The 15,485-nt window shown below is 45.6% G+C and overlaps 1 protein-coding gene across 1 annotated transcript in view; it reads left to right on the plus strand.

Moving 5' to 3' along the window:
- The window catches only part of LOC131482366 (leucine-rich repeat-containing protein 37A2-like), an 80,348-nt gene extending 67,980 nt beyond the window's left edge, over positions 1 to 12,368 (plus strand). The window contains exons 11-14 of the mRNA XM_058675852.1: positions 359 to 430; positions 1,026 to 1,100; positions 7,916 to 8,034; positions 10,225 to 12,368. Coding sequence (XP_058531835.1) covers positions 359 to 430; positions 1,026 to 1,100; positions 7,916 to 8,034; positions 10,225 to 12,092 — 2,134 coding nt within the window. The 3' untranslated portion in view covers positions 12,093 to 12,368. The remainder of the gene's footprint in view (positions 1 to 358; positions 431 to 1,025; positions 1,101 to 7,915; positions 8,035 to 10,224) is intronic.
- The last annotated feature ends 3,117 nt before the right edge of the window (positions 12,369 to 15,485 follow it).

Below are 15,485 nucleotides of genomic sequence, written 5' to 3' on the forward strand. Positions count from 1 at the left end.
TATGCTGGGAGTGAGTGGACCAGCCGTTGTTGCAGATCAGGCTGTATGGCCTCCTCCTCCCCTTCATTCATGTGGTGCAGGGTCCCAAGCCTTGGGCCATCCTTCACTGCCCTCTCAGGCCACAAGCATGGAGCCGGATGGGAAGCAGGGCTGCCAGGATTAGAACCAGTGTCTGTATGGGAGGATCCCAGCATGATCAAACCAAGGACTTCAGTTACCAGGCTACCGGGCAGGCCCATAAAGTTTTTTTTTTTAATTTACAAATTCTCTCTCATATATATGTATATGTATATAAGCTTTTGCACATGTTTGTACATAGAGAAAAGGTGTATAATTTTAATCTCATTGCATTTTTCAGAAATCTTGATCAGAATCCATTGACAACTATTGAAGATTCCTATCTTTTTAATTTGCCAGCATTAAAATATCTGTAAGTATGAAAAATAAACCTCATGAATCATGGAGTGATTTATACTCCTTGTTTTTTACTTTGATCAAAATTTATTTTGCACTGAGGCTAAAAAGTTGCAATTTTAAGTTGAACTGGGCTCCTGGATTAAGATGTACAATGTGTAAAACAGCCCCAGCAGAGAGACAGTGTGGAAGAGCATATTCAGATACATGTCGAAGTACAAAGCAGATGAAAAGATATTAAGTAACCAAGGAGTGAAATAGGCAAATGAAAAGGAAGATAATGGTAAAACAAAAACAACAACGGTGCAGGTTCTGTCCTTCAGTGCCAAGGTCACTGACTTGACAGTGCAGAGTAACTTAAATTTCTTCAATGAGAATTTCTTGGAAGGATCTGCCTTGACAAACTCTCAAGCTGCCTTGTTTTACAGAGTAGCCAAAAGTTAATGCAACCACATGCTCTTAAAATACTCTGTACTTTTAAAAAAATCTGAGTGAGTTTTTCGTTTCATTTCAATTTTATTTTATTAGATTTTGTTCCTTGAAATTATCTTTTTAAGGACAGAACTTTTTCTTGGGGTTCACATCATGAATGTTTGGGCTTTCTCCCTCAGAGACCTCGGAAGAACGCAGGTGTCCATCAGCACAGTTGAGAACATCCTCATGAAGACTCTCGAACTGGAAAAACTGTAAGTTACTCTCTTAGGGTTATGTTTTTGTCATTTTGAAGATTTAATTGCTTTCTTACATCAGACTTATTCAGGAATAATTTGCACATCATAAAACTTTTAAGTATGCAGTGTGATAAATTTCATCATATGTGTCATTATAAAATCACCACTAAATTCCTACTATAGATTGCTTCTGACATGCCAAAAAGGGACCTCTGAACCCTTTGCAGTCAACCCTTTCCAACCCAGACACCTGTTGCTTTTGCCTTTTCAACATTACTGAGTTTTTTTTTTAATGTTAGCAAGATTTATTTTTATTTAATAGCATATATATAGAGAGGGAGAGACAAAAACCTATTCAATGGTTCACTCCTGAAGTGGCTACAATGATCGAACTGAGCCGATCTGAAGACAAGAGCCAGGAGCTGCTTCTGAGTCTCCCATGTGGGTGCAGGATCCCAAGATTTGGGGCCATCCTCTGTTGTCTTCCCAGGCTGTAAACAGGGAGATGGATGGGAAGTGGAGCAGCCAGGACATGAAGTGGCACCCATTGAGAAATTGTTGCTTGAAGGAGGTGAATTAGGCAATTGAGCCGTTGTGACAGGCCCTGGTCAGTGGTAGGCTTTAGCATTGGACTTGTTTAACTGGGCACAATCTTTGTGAGATTACGCTGTTACCCTGGTGTTGGCTGCAGCAGCAGTGCTGTGGCTGAGTAATGTCCCAGTTGTGTGGATAGGCCAGTTTGTTTTAGTCACTCATCAGTTTGCATATCTGGACTTTCTCAATTTTTGCAATGATGAATAAAGCTGTTAAGAGCACTCCTAGGCAGACCTTTGTCTAAACATGTTTTCCCTTCTTAGGGGATAAACACAAGGCTAGGATCGCTGCAGCAACTACTAACTGCATTTTTTCCTCCTTGAGAAACTGTTCAACAGTTTCCTAAAATGACAGTGCTGTTTGCATTGTCACCAGCAGGGTATGGGAGTCGTGATTGCTCCACTTCTGGTTGCAATCTGTGTGTTTCCATTTCAATTTATTTTGTAGTGAGTGGGCAGTGTGGCACAGCGGTTAGAGACTGCTGTTCTCTCCCTGAAACTACCTGCAGGAAGCCTTGACTCATAAGACAATCAGTTTGGCTATCTTTCGCTGCAAGATTTTGTTGTGAGAAAATTCAAACCTACATGGGGCCAGGGTTGTGGCACAGCAGCTTAGGAGTGCTGGTTTGAATCCTGGCTTCTCTGCTTCTAACCCAGTTTTCTATTAATGTGATTGGGAAGGCAACAGAAGAAGACCAAAGTGCCGGGGGTAGGAGATCAGATGGAGCTCTTGGCTCCTGGCTTCAGCCTGGCCCAGCCCCATCCAAGGTTGGAAGATTAACTCTCTTCCTCTCTCTCTCTTGTGGTATGTGTGTGTGTGTCTCCAACACTCTACTTTTCAAGTAAATATTTTTACCATTGTATCTTTTTAAATTATAAATAATCGGTCTCTTATGGATGTTTGATTAATGAATTACATCACAAGATGTTATTACACAATCGCTTCTCCACCTTTTGGCTAAGATTGAGTGAAGATCTTATTACACAAGGTACAGGTAAGTATGAAGTGACATAGAGTAAGATTGACATATAATATCCCTAGATTTGACATCATATTATATTAGAGCAAATATATGATACCTGACATTTTAAGATTGACTCATTTCCCTTAGCATAATGGTCTCTAGTTTGGCCCATTTGTGCACAAAATATTGTATTTCTTTTTTTAATACCCAAGTAGTATTGCATAGTGTAGATGAACCACAGTTTTTTTTATCCAGTCCACTGTTAGTGGGCATTTCGGTTGTTTCCATGTTCTTGCAATAGTAGATTGCGCTGCAGTGAACATTGGTGTGTGTGTTGCTTTCTCATGTAACAAGTCTTTTGGATATATTCCTAGTAGTAGTGGTATTGCTGGGTCATATGGTAGGTGGATTTTTAATTGCCTAAGTGTTCTCCATACTGACTTCCACAGTGGCCGCACCAGCCTGTATTCCCACCAGCAGTGGAAGTAGGGTTCCTTTTTCTCCCCAACCTTGCCAGCAGGTGGTGTTGGTAGTTTTCTGCATGTGGGCAATTCTTTCTGGTGTTAAGTGGTGTTGTTTTTAATTTGAATTTCCCCTATTGTCAGAGAGCTTGAGCATTTTTTCATGTGTCTGTTAGCCATTTGAATTTGTTCCTTTGTAAAGGTGTCTGCCCATTTCCCCTGCCCATTTCTTGACTGGTGTGTTTGTATTATTGTTCTGGAGTCCTTTGTATATTCAGGAAAGTAGCCCTTTGTCTCCTGTGTAACGTGCAAAGATCTTCTCCCATTCTGATGGTTGCCTTTTTACTTTGTTGATTGTTTCCTTTGCTGTGCAGAAGCTTCTTAGCTTAATGTAGGTCCCATTTGTTTATTTTGGTCTTGGCTTCCTTTGCTTTGGATGATTTTTCTAGGAAGTCAGTGCATATACCTATATCTTGCAGAGTATTTCCAACTTTTTCTTCCAAAAGTTTGATGGTTTCTGGGTGTAGATTTAGATTTTATCCATTTAGATTTGATCTTTGTGTGTGGAGAAAGGTGTGGGTCTTGCAGACTATTACTAGTCGTGCCAACAGCATCTGTTGAAGAGCCCTTCCTTTTTCCCAGATTGTTTTCTGTTTTCTTGTTGAAGATTAGATAGTTGTGCATATGTGGCTTCCCTTCTGGATGTCCTGTTCTCCATTGATCTACCTCTCTGTTTCTGTACCAGTACCAGGCTGTTTTGATAACTGCCGCCCTATAGTATGTCCAGAGATCTGGCATTGTGATCCCTCCCGCTAGGCTCTTATTCTTCAGGATGGTTCTGGCTATTCATGGTTTTTTGTGTTTCCAAATGAGCCTTTGTATCATCTTTTCCAGCTCTGTGAAGAAATTTCTTGGTATTTTGACTGGAATCGTGTTGAATGCATATTTTCCTTTTGGAAGTGTGGACATTTTGATGATGTTGACTCTGCCCATCCAGGAACATGGTATTTTTCTCCACTTTTTTGAAGTCTTCTATTTCTTCTCTTGACGTTTTTTAGTTTTCCTCATGGAGATCTTCCACATCCTTTAAGTTTATTCCCAGGTATTTCATTTTCTTCTCTGTTGTGTATCTCATTTTGGTTACCTTCTATGTCTGAAATTCTTTCCTCTGCAGCATTGATTCTATTGTCAAGCTTGCTACCATATTTTTCAGTTCCGAAATTTCATTTTGGACGTGTTTAATTTCTGTGATAATGTTACTTTTGAATTCTTTGAGCTCTTCCCAACACTTCTCTCTGTCTATGAAGAGTTTCTTTCTTTCTTTTTTTTTTTAAAGATTTATTTATTTATTAAAAAGTCAGATATACACAGAGGAGGAGAGACAGAGAGGAAGATCTTCCGTCCGATGATTCACTCCCCAAGTGAGCCGCAACGGGCCGGTACGCGCCAATCCGATGCCGGGAACCTGGAACCTCTTCCAGGTCTCCCACGCGGGTGCAGGGTCCCAAAGCTTTGGGCCGTCCTCGACTGCTTTCCCAGGCCACAAGCAGGGAGCTGGATGGGAAGTGGAGCTGCCGGGATTAGAACCGGCGCCCATATGGGATCCCGGGGCGTTCAAGGCGAGGACTTTAGCCGCTAAGCCACGCCGCCGGGCCCATCTTTCTTTCTTTTAATATTTATTTTTATTACAGAGTCAGATCTACAGAGAGGAGGAGAGACAGAGAGGAAGATCTTCCATCCGATGATTCACTCCCCAAGTGAGCCGCAACGGGACGCTGCTGCGCCAATCCGATGCCGGGAACCAGGAACCTCTTCCGGGTCACCCACGTGGTTGCAGGGTCCCAAGGCATTGGGCTGTCCTCTCCTGCTTTCCCAGGCCACAAGCAGGGAGCTGGATGGGAAGTGGAGCTGCCGGGATTAGAACCGGCGCCCATATGTGATACCGGCACCCATATGTGATCCCGGCGCGTTCAAGATGAGGACTTTAGCCACTAGGCCATGCTGCCGGGCCCTATGACGAGTTTCATGCTCATTTTTTTAATATTCCTTATCAATGTCTTCTTGTTACAACTGAGGCAGGTTATTTTTTGGTCATTTTTGAGGGGATTACTGGCTCTTTCATCTGAATAGTTTTTCTGGTATTTCTTCCCATTGCTTTGTGCCTTCTTGTCATTTTGAGATTTTAGCTCTGATGTGCTTTGGGGGTTTCTGGGAGCACTGTATCTGTCAGCTGCCCTGTGGGTTGTGAGGGGTCTCTGCCGGCCAAGTAACTAGGATGTTTGTCAGCTGCTGCCACCTTGTGGGCGACCGGTGCTTTCACTCTCCTCCCTCATTTGTGTGGAGCTTTGCAACCAAAAGCCTGCCAATTCCAGTTCTGTGTGCAAGCCCCCTGCTGCCCAGCGCCTTCACAGCCTCTGCCCGCTGTGCAGTTGCCGAGAGTGGAAATGACCCAGCCTCTGCTCCACAGTGCACAGTCAGTGGCTGGGATCTCCGCACTCTGGGGTGCATCACGCCTTCCCTCACCTCCAATGGGCAAGTGACGGCAGGGGGTTATGTGGCTTTGGTTTGCTCTGGAATTTGTACCTCCACCGCTGGGTTCTCCTGCGGTCTGCTGGGTGTTGATATGGCACGAACCTACTCTCAAGCACTTTTGGAGCCTGCTCTTTTGCTGCTGGGTCACTGAGAGAAACCGCTAACCCTGGGGGCTCCCGCATCTCCATTTTGGGGGATTCTGGCATCCCTCTGGGTGGCCCAAGTCTGAGAAACCTTGCCAACTGTGTCTCCGACCCTCACCCTTCACTTCCCAACTACCCTTTTCCCAAAGGCGTTCACTCCTCTGGGAGAGGCTGCTCATATCTGTGCCTATAGTTTCCTCATTGGGCCATTTTTTTTAATCCCACCAGTGTCCTGATCTGAGAGTCCTTCTGACTCCCTCTGTCTCTTATGGGCAGGCCAAGGCTCCTGCTGGTGTCTTCCCTGCGTCAATTCATGACTCACCAGGTTTTTACTGAGTCCCTGCCTGTCCCGGATGGTGTCCTGGTATCCGTCTCCACAAGCTCAGGCTGCAGGTTGCCGTCCTGAGAGTTCTTCCAGGTTCTCTCTTGCCTGTGTGAAAGTTGCCTCGGTTTCACCAGCTTCACGGAGCTTCGGACATCTTTTCCTGCAATTCTGCGCTTCCTGCCTCTCTTCTGCTTAATTCTGTCCCTGTCTCTCCACACACTCAGCAGCACCCTCAAGTAAATATTTTTACAAATTCAAACTTACGGACAGAATATAATGGTTGTCCATATACCTGTCACGTAGATTTGGAGTAGCCTCTCTTCTTCCCTTCCTTACTCTCTTCTTCCCGCCCTCCCTTCCTTCTTCCTTCAGTTTCACAATAATGCCAGAGATGAAGCATAATTGAGACCATAAATAAGGTATAGATATATGTCTATACAATGAAGCCATCACCCAACTCCAAATGTACCACATCAACAGGTCCTTATCTCTCTGGAATCCTTCTGTTCCATCACTCTTGCTCTCCCCAGTGCCTGTGTAAGTCTCAGCATCTTTCTGTTACTATACAATGCATTTTCTAGAATTTTATATGAATGGAATTAAACACTATGCACTCTTTCTCATCATCTTTATTTACGTAATATGATTAAGACACACTGTTGTCTGTAGCAATCGCTCATTTCTTTTTCTGGTGGAACAGCATCTCATTATGTGAACTCAGTATCATCTATCCACTCATCTGTCGACGGACACTTGGGTTCTTTCTAGTTTTGGCTATCACAAATGAAGCTGTTACAAGAGCAGCAGTAAGCCACCACCTGGGACACGCATACTGCACATCAAAGTGATTGAATTCAAGTGCCGGATTCATTTCCAACTCTGGCTTCCTGCTAATGTGCACCTGGGAGGCAGTAGCTGATGGCCCAAGTTCTTGGGTTCTTGCCTCCTATGCAGGAGACTCAAGTTGAGTTCTAGGTTCCCGATGTCAGTCTGGCCCAGCCCCGACTCTGGTAGATATTTGGAGTGAACCAGCTGATGGAACATTCCTGTCTCTGTTTTTCTCTCCACCTTACAGATAATTTTTTAAAATATGTCTCAAGAAAAGCTTTTAATCAAATTAGTTTCGGAGTATCATAAAAACTTTAAGACCTACCATATGTTCCAGCTATTCTACTTCTGGGTATTTATTAAGCTTTACCTGACACCTCCCAGGGAATTCACTGGTGGAAGGGGAGACAGGATTCAAATCCAGGTTCATGGACTGTGGGTTGCCAAGCAAGATACTCACCATTGGGCCAAACGCCTACCCCTGGCAAACTTTTTGTAGACCCCAACCTTGATTGTGAGATCCTTTTACTCTGTATCTTTCTCCCAACAATTGCTAGTCAGTCTTTTCTGCAGTTAGAGTAATTTCTAATATTAGACCCTTCCAACAGCAGATGAGAAAGGCACTCCCTAGGCTGTGGGCTCTGACTCCTTCTCACAAGTCTGACATTATCCCAGAGTGAGACTTGTGAGCTGAGGGGAGATGCTCCTGAGTGACAGTGCTGACCAGTGGCACTCACTTCCAGCCCCTGTCACCTTTATCCCGAGCATACCACACCCACTGCCTTGTTTGCCTTTCTGTTGGGCACCTCTGCCTCCTCCCCATATTTGCAGCATTTAAGAGCAGCACTTGGTCATCGGGTTCCCAGCCACATAGCCTGACGCCACATCTCAAGATTTCTTTTTTCACAGCCTTGGCCTGCCTCTTGACCTACTGTGGTAATCCCTTAATTTGTAGCTGAATTCTCTGTGTTTCCCTTTAACAGGATCTTACCTAGCCACATGGCCTGCTGCCTCTGCCAATTTAAAAAGGACATTGAGACTGTCTGCAATACAGTCAAGCTGCATTGTCGCAATGAATGTCTGACAAACCCTCTATCTTGTGGTGAGTCTGAGATGCCTGGTGATTTTAATTTCTTCTTTGTAAATTAGAGATAAATGCTTAAAGTTATAATGTAATTATTTTAGCTCATTTATTCAGAGTAAAACTCTCAATTTCTGAACTACTCTGTCAGTGAACATCAGGCTCCCAGTGACTGATAGGAAATTTGATGCTCTAACTGTTCCTTGTGCGTAAAGAATCCCAGGAAAGAAATGGAAGGGAAGGAATTAACGCTGAGGGCCACACGGTGCACCGTGCTCTCAGCTTGGTGCTTTGCTTCCATGAGCACTCATGTGGGCACTGCACCACAGCCTGTAGCCTGCTTTTATACACAGCAGCCTCCAGTGCCTCTGCCCTAGAGAACAGGTGCAGAACATTGTTGTTTGACTTGTTCTTGCAATTGTGGAAAAGAGTACAAGTGACACTACTTGATTCTGAGCCTGGGAGTTTGTGGTGCCAAGCCAGGCATGGCCGCCTGGCTCCTCTGATGGAGCGGAATGCCATTGTACCTGTAGACAGCCCAGCTCTGAACCTGCTCCGAGGCTCAGACTGCTCATTGGGCAGTCACCCAGGGGCTTTGCTGTGGTTTTCTGGATATGTGAAGTGCCACTAAGTAAGTAACTAAACTCCACCAACTAACTGGAAGTCCCACTAATGTTGGGATTCCAGACAAGACTGCTTTACTCTCCCTAGAGCTTGAATATACATCTCTGTCAGGATCCAGGACTTTAGCGCACTGCTGGCTGACAAACAGTGTTGTTTATTGTCCAGAACACTTTTCCACCTGGTAACCCCTTCTCTCCAAGAGGGGGCAGCACAAACAATTTAATGGGCTTTCACAGAGAGGAGACACAAGACAGAGGCATGAAGGGGTGAAGCCAGACACCCGGTCTTCTGCCCACCGTTGACTCTCCACGCACTCATGTTCCTTCTTTCTCGTGATGCTCACCTCCTGCTCTCACTGTCACGACAGGGTCTGGGACAGAAGCCCAGCCACACAACAGCACACTTGACCTTCCTGCACTTGGAAGCTTGAAGACATCCCCAAGTCAAGCTGGAAATACTAGAAATGAAAGCAAAACCGGCATTTGCAAAAGCGGCTTCTTCCCCCCTCCCTTTTTTTTTTTTTAAAGATTTATTTATTTTTATTGGAAACTCAGATTTACAGCGAGAAAGGGAGACAGAGAGAAAGAAAAACTTCTACCCACTGGATCGCTCCCCAAGTGGAAGCCATGGCCAGAACTGAGTTGATCTGAAGCCAGGAGCCATGAGTGTCTTCTAGTCTCCCACATGGGTACAGGGTCCCAAGGGTTTGGACTATCCCTGATTACTTTCCCAGGCAACAAGCAGGGAGCGAAAGGAGAAGTGGAACCCCTGGGATATGAGCTGGTGCCCATGTGGGATCCCGGTACATACTGGGTGAGGACTTTAGCCACTAGGCTACCACTCCAGGGCTCCAGCGTCTTTCCCTTTTGCATTTTAGGGCACTGAGCAACATTTACCCAGACACTGCTACCACCCCAGAGAGCTCACAGAACAATCTGTGCATGCATACCACCTAGCAACCTACACATCACTCCACCTAGATCCCAGACCTGCCCAGATTGAAAGAACCAGGGTGGATGTGATAAGGGCTAGGAAACATTGAGCAGGGACCAAGTAACCGTTGCCTCGATGGAAAAGGACACATCCAATGAGGAGCAGGCTCCTGTTTTAGCATCTGTGCCTTCACTCCCCTCATGTGAATGCATTTGGCCATGGTCACCTGTTGACAGCAGCCAGAAGACAAGGTTGCTGGAGAGGAAGCCTTGTGCTCCCTGGGTGTCTGAGGCAGGACGGTGCAGCATGTGCCCGTGAGGCGGGCGCTTCCACACTGGGCAGCTGCACGGAGACCGTCTCCCAGCCTTGGGCTTTTACTGGGTGCTGGGCAGTTGACCACTGGGGAGCCAAGGAACAATCCTAAACAGTGACTGCTTTTTCATACTTGGGACTCCTCTGCGGACACTCTTTTTAAAAAATCACTTTTTTCTTCTTTTCTGTTGCTGCCATTTCATAGACTTCAGCTTGGGTTAATTTTTCTTCCTATGTGGTAACCAAATGGTGGTGACTCTGAGCCTAAACTGCTGGGGATCTATGACTGTACACTGACACTCCGTTTCCTGTTAACGAAAGCATTCTCTTCCTTTCTGACAGTACCAGAACCATCGACAGAGAATCCCAAAGCAGAATTCCTGAAGATACTGCAAGCCCGGAAGAGGAACACTAGCACCGAATTAATTATTACTTCAGAGACGCATAATTCAGATAAACATACACTTGACATTCTAGACTCTACAAATGAGCAGCTAGACTTGAATGAAAAAGTTGACTTTATCAGTGCACTAAATTACGTGCTGCGTTATTTCTCAGGCAGCAATCTAGAAGACGTAGAGTCAGCGTTACTACCCTACATCAAGTTGATTTTTTCAAGTCCAGAAGAAGATAGATCTGTGGATCACTTGACAAACCATCTAGAAGACTTCTCTGTGAAAGCACAGAAACGTACATTGGGAGAGATCCACTTTCTGGAAAACTTGATAAACTCTGAAATTGAGCAAAAAATGGATGAGGTTAAAGACTCAAAAAAAGCTGTGATGCTGATGCAGCCTCCGTTAGATATCAGAGGGAAACGACGATTCTTCCTAAGGAAGTTAGAAAGGACCCGATCACAGCAGATCAGCCTGGCGCCCACCCCAAGCACAAGACAAAGATTACAGAGACAGAAAAATGTCATCAAGGGGTCAGAGGGCCTGAGGAAAAGGCAGCAGCGGGAGGCAATCAGGAGGAGGAGAGAGAACGCGCGCCCCCTTGTGGAGGGCACCGTGCAAGGCGAGCTGGGAAGCACAGGTACCAGGGAGCAGGAGGAGCTTCCTGTGGCCCAGAGGCCCTGGCACCTGGTGGCCAACTCCTTCCACCCAGAGCCCCCACTCACAGAGGAGCACAGTGCCAGGGCCGCCTCTTCCCTGAAGAGGTACATGGTGGACCGGCCATCTGCTGCCCTCCTTGTAAAGTCCCTTGCTGACCTAGAAAAAGGGTTAATTGACACCATGAAAATGAGGACAAAAAAGACAGAGGCAGCAGAACAAAGTTCGTATTCCAGAGTGAATTACCGCTTACACAGAATTGATCCTCATCCTGTGTTTAGAACATCCAAGAGCAAAGTGAAAACAAAAGTGGCAACAGAACCAAACACAGATTCCAGAGTGAAGTACCACTTCAATAAAATTGATCTCCATCCAGTGTTCAAAACCCGCAAAACCAAACGGAGACTGCATTTGAGAAGGAAGAATTCCCTCAACACACAGAGCTCTGTAAAGAGGCCTCCGCTCCTTACCCTACAGAGTCTCATCGATTCCCCTCCCCGAGAGCCTTCTCCCTCTTCTGGAGACCCGAGTTCTCAGGATATTCCATCCCCAGAAGCAAAGGCTCTTTCAATATCTCCTGCAGAAGACATTCTTGAAGCCAGCCTTGCTGCAGGAAATGACTTAGGAAAATCTCCCCCTGCCAGCACAACCCAGGGGCATCCATTGGCCGCTGGTTCCCCTGAGATTGCCCCCAACTCAGTAGTTGTGACTGAGAAAATGCAATGGGGGAACCCTAACATGGGCAAGGACATCCCCTCCATACCCACAGGCACTACTTACCCCTTGCAGTCATCCCCAGGGGACCAGTTGGAAAGTCAACTGAACCAGCAGCTACGGTCCCTCATCCCCAATAATGATGTGAGAAAGTTCATCTCACTCGTAATCCATACTCTGCAAACGGACTGTGCAGACCCCCAGGTGCAGCTGTCCTGTGCCAAGCTCATCTCCAGCACGGGCCTCCTCATGAAGCTCCTCAGTGAGCGGCAGCCAGTAACGGCGGCCAAGGCGGAATGGGACACAGACCGGCGGGAAGAAGAGAACTACATCAGCGAGAGCCCGGGACGCCTGAGTGATGCAGGAATGATCGAGTCAACCGAGGTGAGGACGGCCACGAGACAGGAGACCTGCCCTTTCCTGTCGCTTAGGAAGTGTCATTAAAGCACCAAGGAGGAGGAACAGGGGCTCCCAGTCCATATCTTGTATTGGGCACATAACTTTGGCCAAGGTGGTGATTTCCCACTTTGCTCCTTTAGAGAATGAAGCAGCCCTGACAAGCTAGAGTACCTGTAGAGTATCTGTGTGACAATAGATCATGTAACATTGGATCTTGTGTGGTCTTGAAGATCCTATAAGCCACTCACCTGGAAGAATATGGGCTGGAATAGTTAAGTGCTCATGCTGTCTCTTTATTTGATCTGTTTTAATTGCTCTTTTTCTTTTCTTTTAGCTCAGAAAAGAAGTCCCAAGATACACCCTTCACAAAACATTCATCATGGCAATATCTGTCACTGTAGCAATGGTGATCTTAATAATGGGAGCCTGTCTCGTTGGGGTAAGGACAACGATTCACTCAGATTTCTAGAACATCCTTTCTTTACAACAGATTTGAATGCACAGAGTGAACATCAGGGCCACTTGCCCACATACTGCCAGTTGACATTCTTTCCTGAAAAGCATACGCTTGAGATTTTGAATAGACCCTACTCCCAGGAAATCTCAGTGCAGCTGGAAACTAGATAGCAAGCCAAGCCACTGGCTATTGTGAGAGGTGAAGTGGAAGACCAGATTTCATAGATGATAACATTTCCCCACAGCTATGTCAACTGTTTGATGTGCTTACCATGCCCCCCTCTGCTACTGCTGATGTCTCTTCTCGTTGGTGAAATGATGAGAGCTGTATCAGCACCCTCACCTCACCTCACCTCACCTCACCTCACTGAATGGTTACTTCCTCAGGACACTGCCAGAAAACAAATGGTAAAGATTCTACCTGTTCTAATACATAAGGCAGGTCTAAAGACAGGTTGTTTATGCACCTAAATGTAACTGAATCCTGCTTCCTAAGCTGAACCCTGAGATGTGCTGTGTTTGTCATATTCCATTCCTGGAGCCTGGCTTTGTTCACCTATTGTTCAGTTGCAAAAAGTGTATTCCTTTTCCCAACAGGAAAGGGCTTGAATATGAAGTCATTGAAAGATCTGACAGTCTTGACTCTACCCAACCAGTCCAACCCAGTTTACTTCACTGATACTCTTACTGTCGTGTCAGCCTTGTCTGTGTTCCTGCCTAAGTGGCCCCTTACCATACCCCGGTCACACCATGGCCGTTCCTACTTTCTCCTGTGCCTTTTTCTACCTAAAATTCCCTTACTTCATGGCATGCCTTGAATCCTCCCACTTTCTTGGGGCTAAACCTTCTGTGAGACTGATCACCTTTCAATGATACCACGGGGGGAGGTATTTCCTTTTCCCTGAGAACTTTAAAAATATGGCGGTTTTCACAAAGGGAAGTGCCAAGGTCAACACACGATGGAGCACAGCAAAGGTGTATAGGGACCAAAGAGGTCCTTCCCAGGTCTATTGGCCTCGTTAACACCCGCCTGAGTGTGTCACTGTTTCTAAAGACAGACATGCCAGCCACAGCAGGGGATGGTGACAGGAGCACAGGAAGATGAGAGCCCACCAGCATGCTCGTGGCCATCCTGACGTTGCACAAGGGCAGAGGGACAGCCCCCGGGCAGATGTGGAGGCAGCCCACTGGTGAGGCTGTGCCTCTGAGGGGGAGGGACACATCTGGACATTCCAGACCTTTCCATTAAACGCTGGGTTCAGCTGATTCCTTTCCATCTTTGTCCTTCCCAAGTTGCCTTCTGATGGTGCTTGAGTATGCCATGGAGGCCTGGCCCTGCAGAGGCGGCTCCCTGGTCATGCAGTCACAGCTGTTCTGTCTTTTCACTCAGGCCTGTGGTGCTGATCAGTGAGGTTGTTTCCAGTGCGTTTGCTCTTTGTGAAAACAGTCTGATTTTTGAACCCTGGAGCTGGGAGCCACATGGGGTCAACTGCCAAGGTCTCGGTGGAGACAGTCCCTGGCCACTGCAGACAGTATCCTGGCTATCTCCAGGTGGCCGGTGGCCTTTGCCTTCGGGGAAATTACTGAAGTTTTGATCAAGTCCTATGTTATTTTAATGTGCATGTATAGTTCTGGCTTACTTCTATTTGTTTTCATTCATGTTTTCCCGAGTTCCTCTCCCCAGTTAGATGAGAAGGTGTGTGAGGTCAGGGAGTATGCAGAGTTTTGCCTGTATTAGAAAGATAGTAACAGTGTTCAAAGGATCAGAGTTAGGTACAATGTCAAGTTTACAGTGAAGAAGAATGCAATATAATATTCATTTGAAGTAGCATACAGAGTTCAGAGTTCAGTAATACACGGACGTGTGTGTTCCTAAAACTTCTGCAATGTCGCCTCTGGCCTAATCAGGTTGAGCAAACACTGCCTAGCTGCCTAAGTACTTAGGGTGAATGGCAAACAATGATAGATGCATAGTTCTCATCTTAAATGTATTTTAGTTAATGTCTTAAAAAAAAAGACAAAAACACACTGAGAATAAATTGCAAGCAGTATTTTTCAGTCTTGGCATGGAAAAGAGCTTTCTAAGCCCAGTGGCACAGGAGAAACCTTTGAAAGATTTGTCTGCCTGTGTGTGACACTGCTTGCTAACTGAGCACTTGGGGAGGTCAGGCTTGGGGCAGAGTCTTCCCTGTGTTCTCGACTTACCCCTTGCCGCAGTTCCCCTTTCACAGGTCATGGCAATCAAGCTATGGTCCCAAATGACAACACCAACGCCAGACCCAGATCTCCTGACTGCAAAGAATGCATTCCTTATTACATTTGTTCTCTTTCCCTTCCTTACAAACACACTGAGAAATACTGGAAACACTTGAACAAGAAAAAGGCCACCAAAATGATTAATATATTTATTGCTTTTTTTTTTTTAAAAAAAAAAGGTTTCTAAGCCAACCACAGCAAAATAAAAGGTAACATCCCAACAGAAGGGGGCACACTCTGGGATAGGGGGTTGCTAGCACACATGCCTGCACCTGCCAGTCTCACATTTTGCTGATGGGATGTAAGTTTGTTAGGTTCTTGAAACTGACAGAGTAGTATTATATTTTCTTCTAGGACTTGTGTAACATTTTGTTCTAATTTCTATTTTGTAATCCCTCTGGAGTTATTTTTCAATATGACTGAAGTAGGGAATCTAGCTTATCTTTCTCTACATGAGTTTCCAGATCTTCTAAAATAATTTTTCTTTGAACAGTTCACTCATTCCTTACCAATCTAAAATATCCTGATCTGGACGCTATGCTCTTTGCATTGATTCTGTTGTCTTTTCCTCCACCCATACCTGTATCACACAAGTAAATTCCAGTCACTTTATGGCTTAGTTTTGAGTTTCATTTTTGTTAGAGCGCGCTCCAGTTCTCTCATGTTTCTTGCACTATTCTTGCGCATCATTCCCCACTGAATGGCAGCCGGTCAGTTTTGTAAAAA

The sequence above is a fragment of the Ochotona princeps genome, chromosome 17 (genome assembly GCF_030435755.1).
Source record: "Ochotona princeps isolate mOchPri1 chromosome 17, mOchPri1.hap1, whole genome shotgun sequence".
Lineage (NCBI taxonomy): Eukaryota > Metazoa > Chordata > Mammalia > Lagomorpha > Ochotonidae > Ochotona > Ochotona princeps.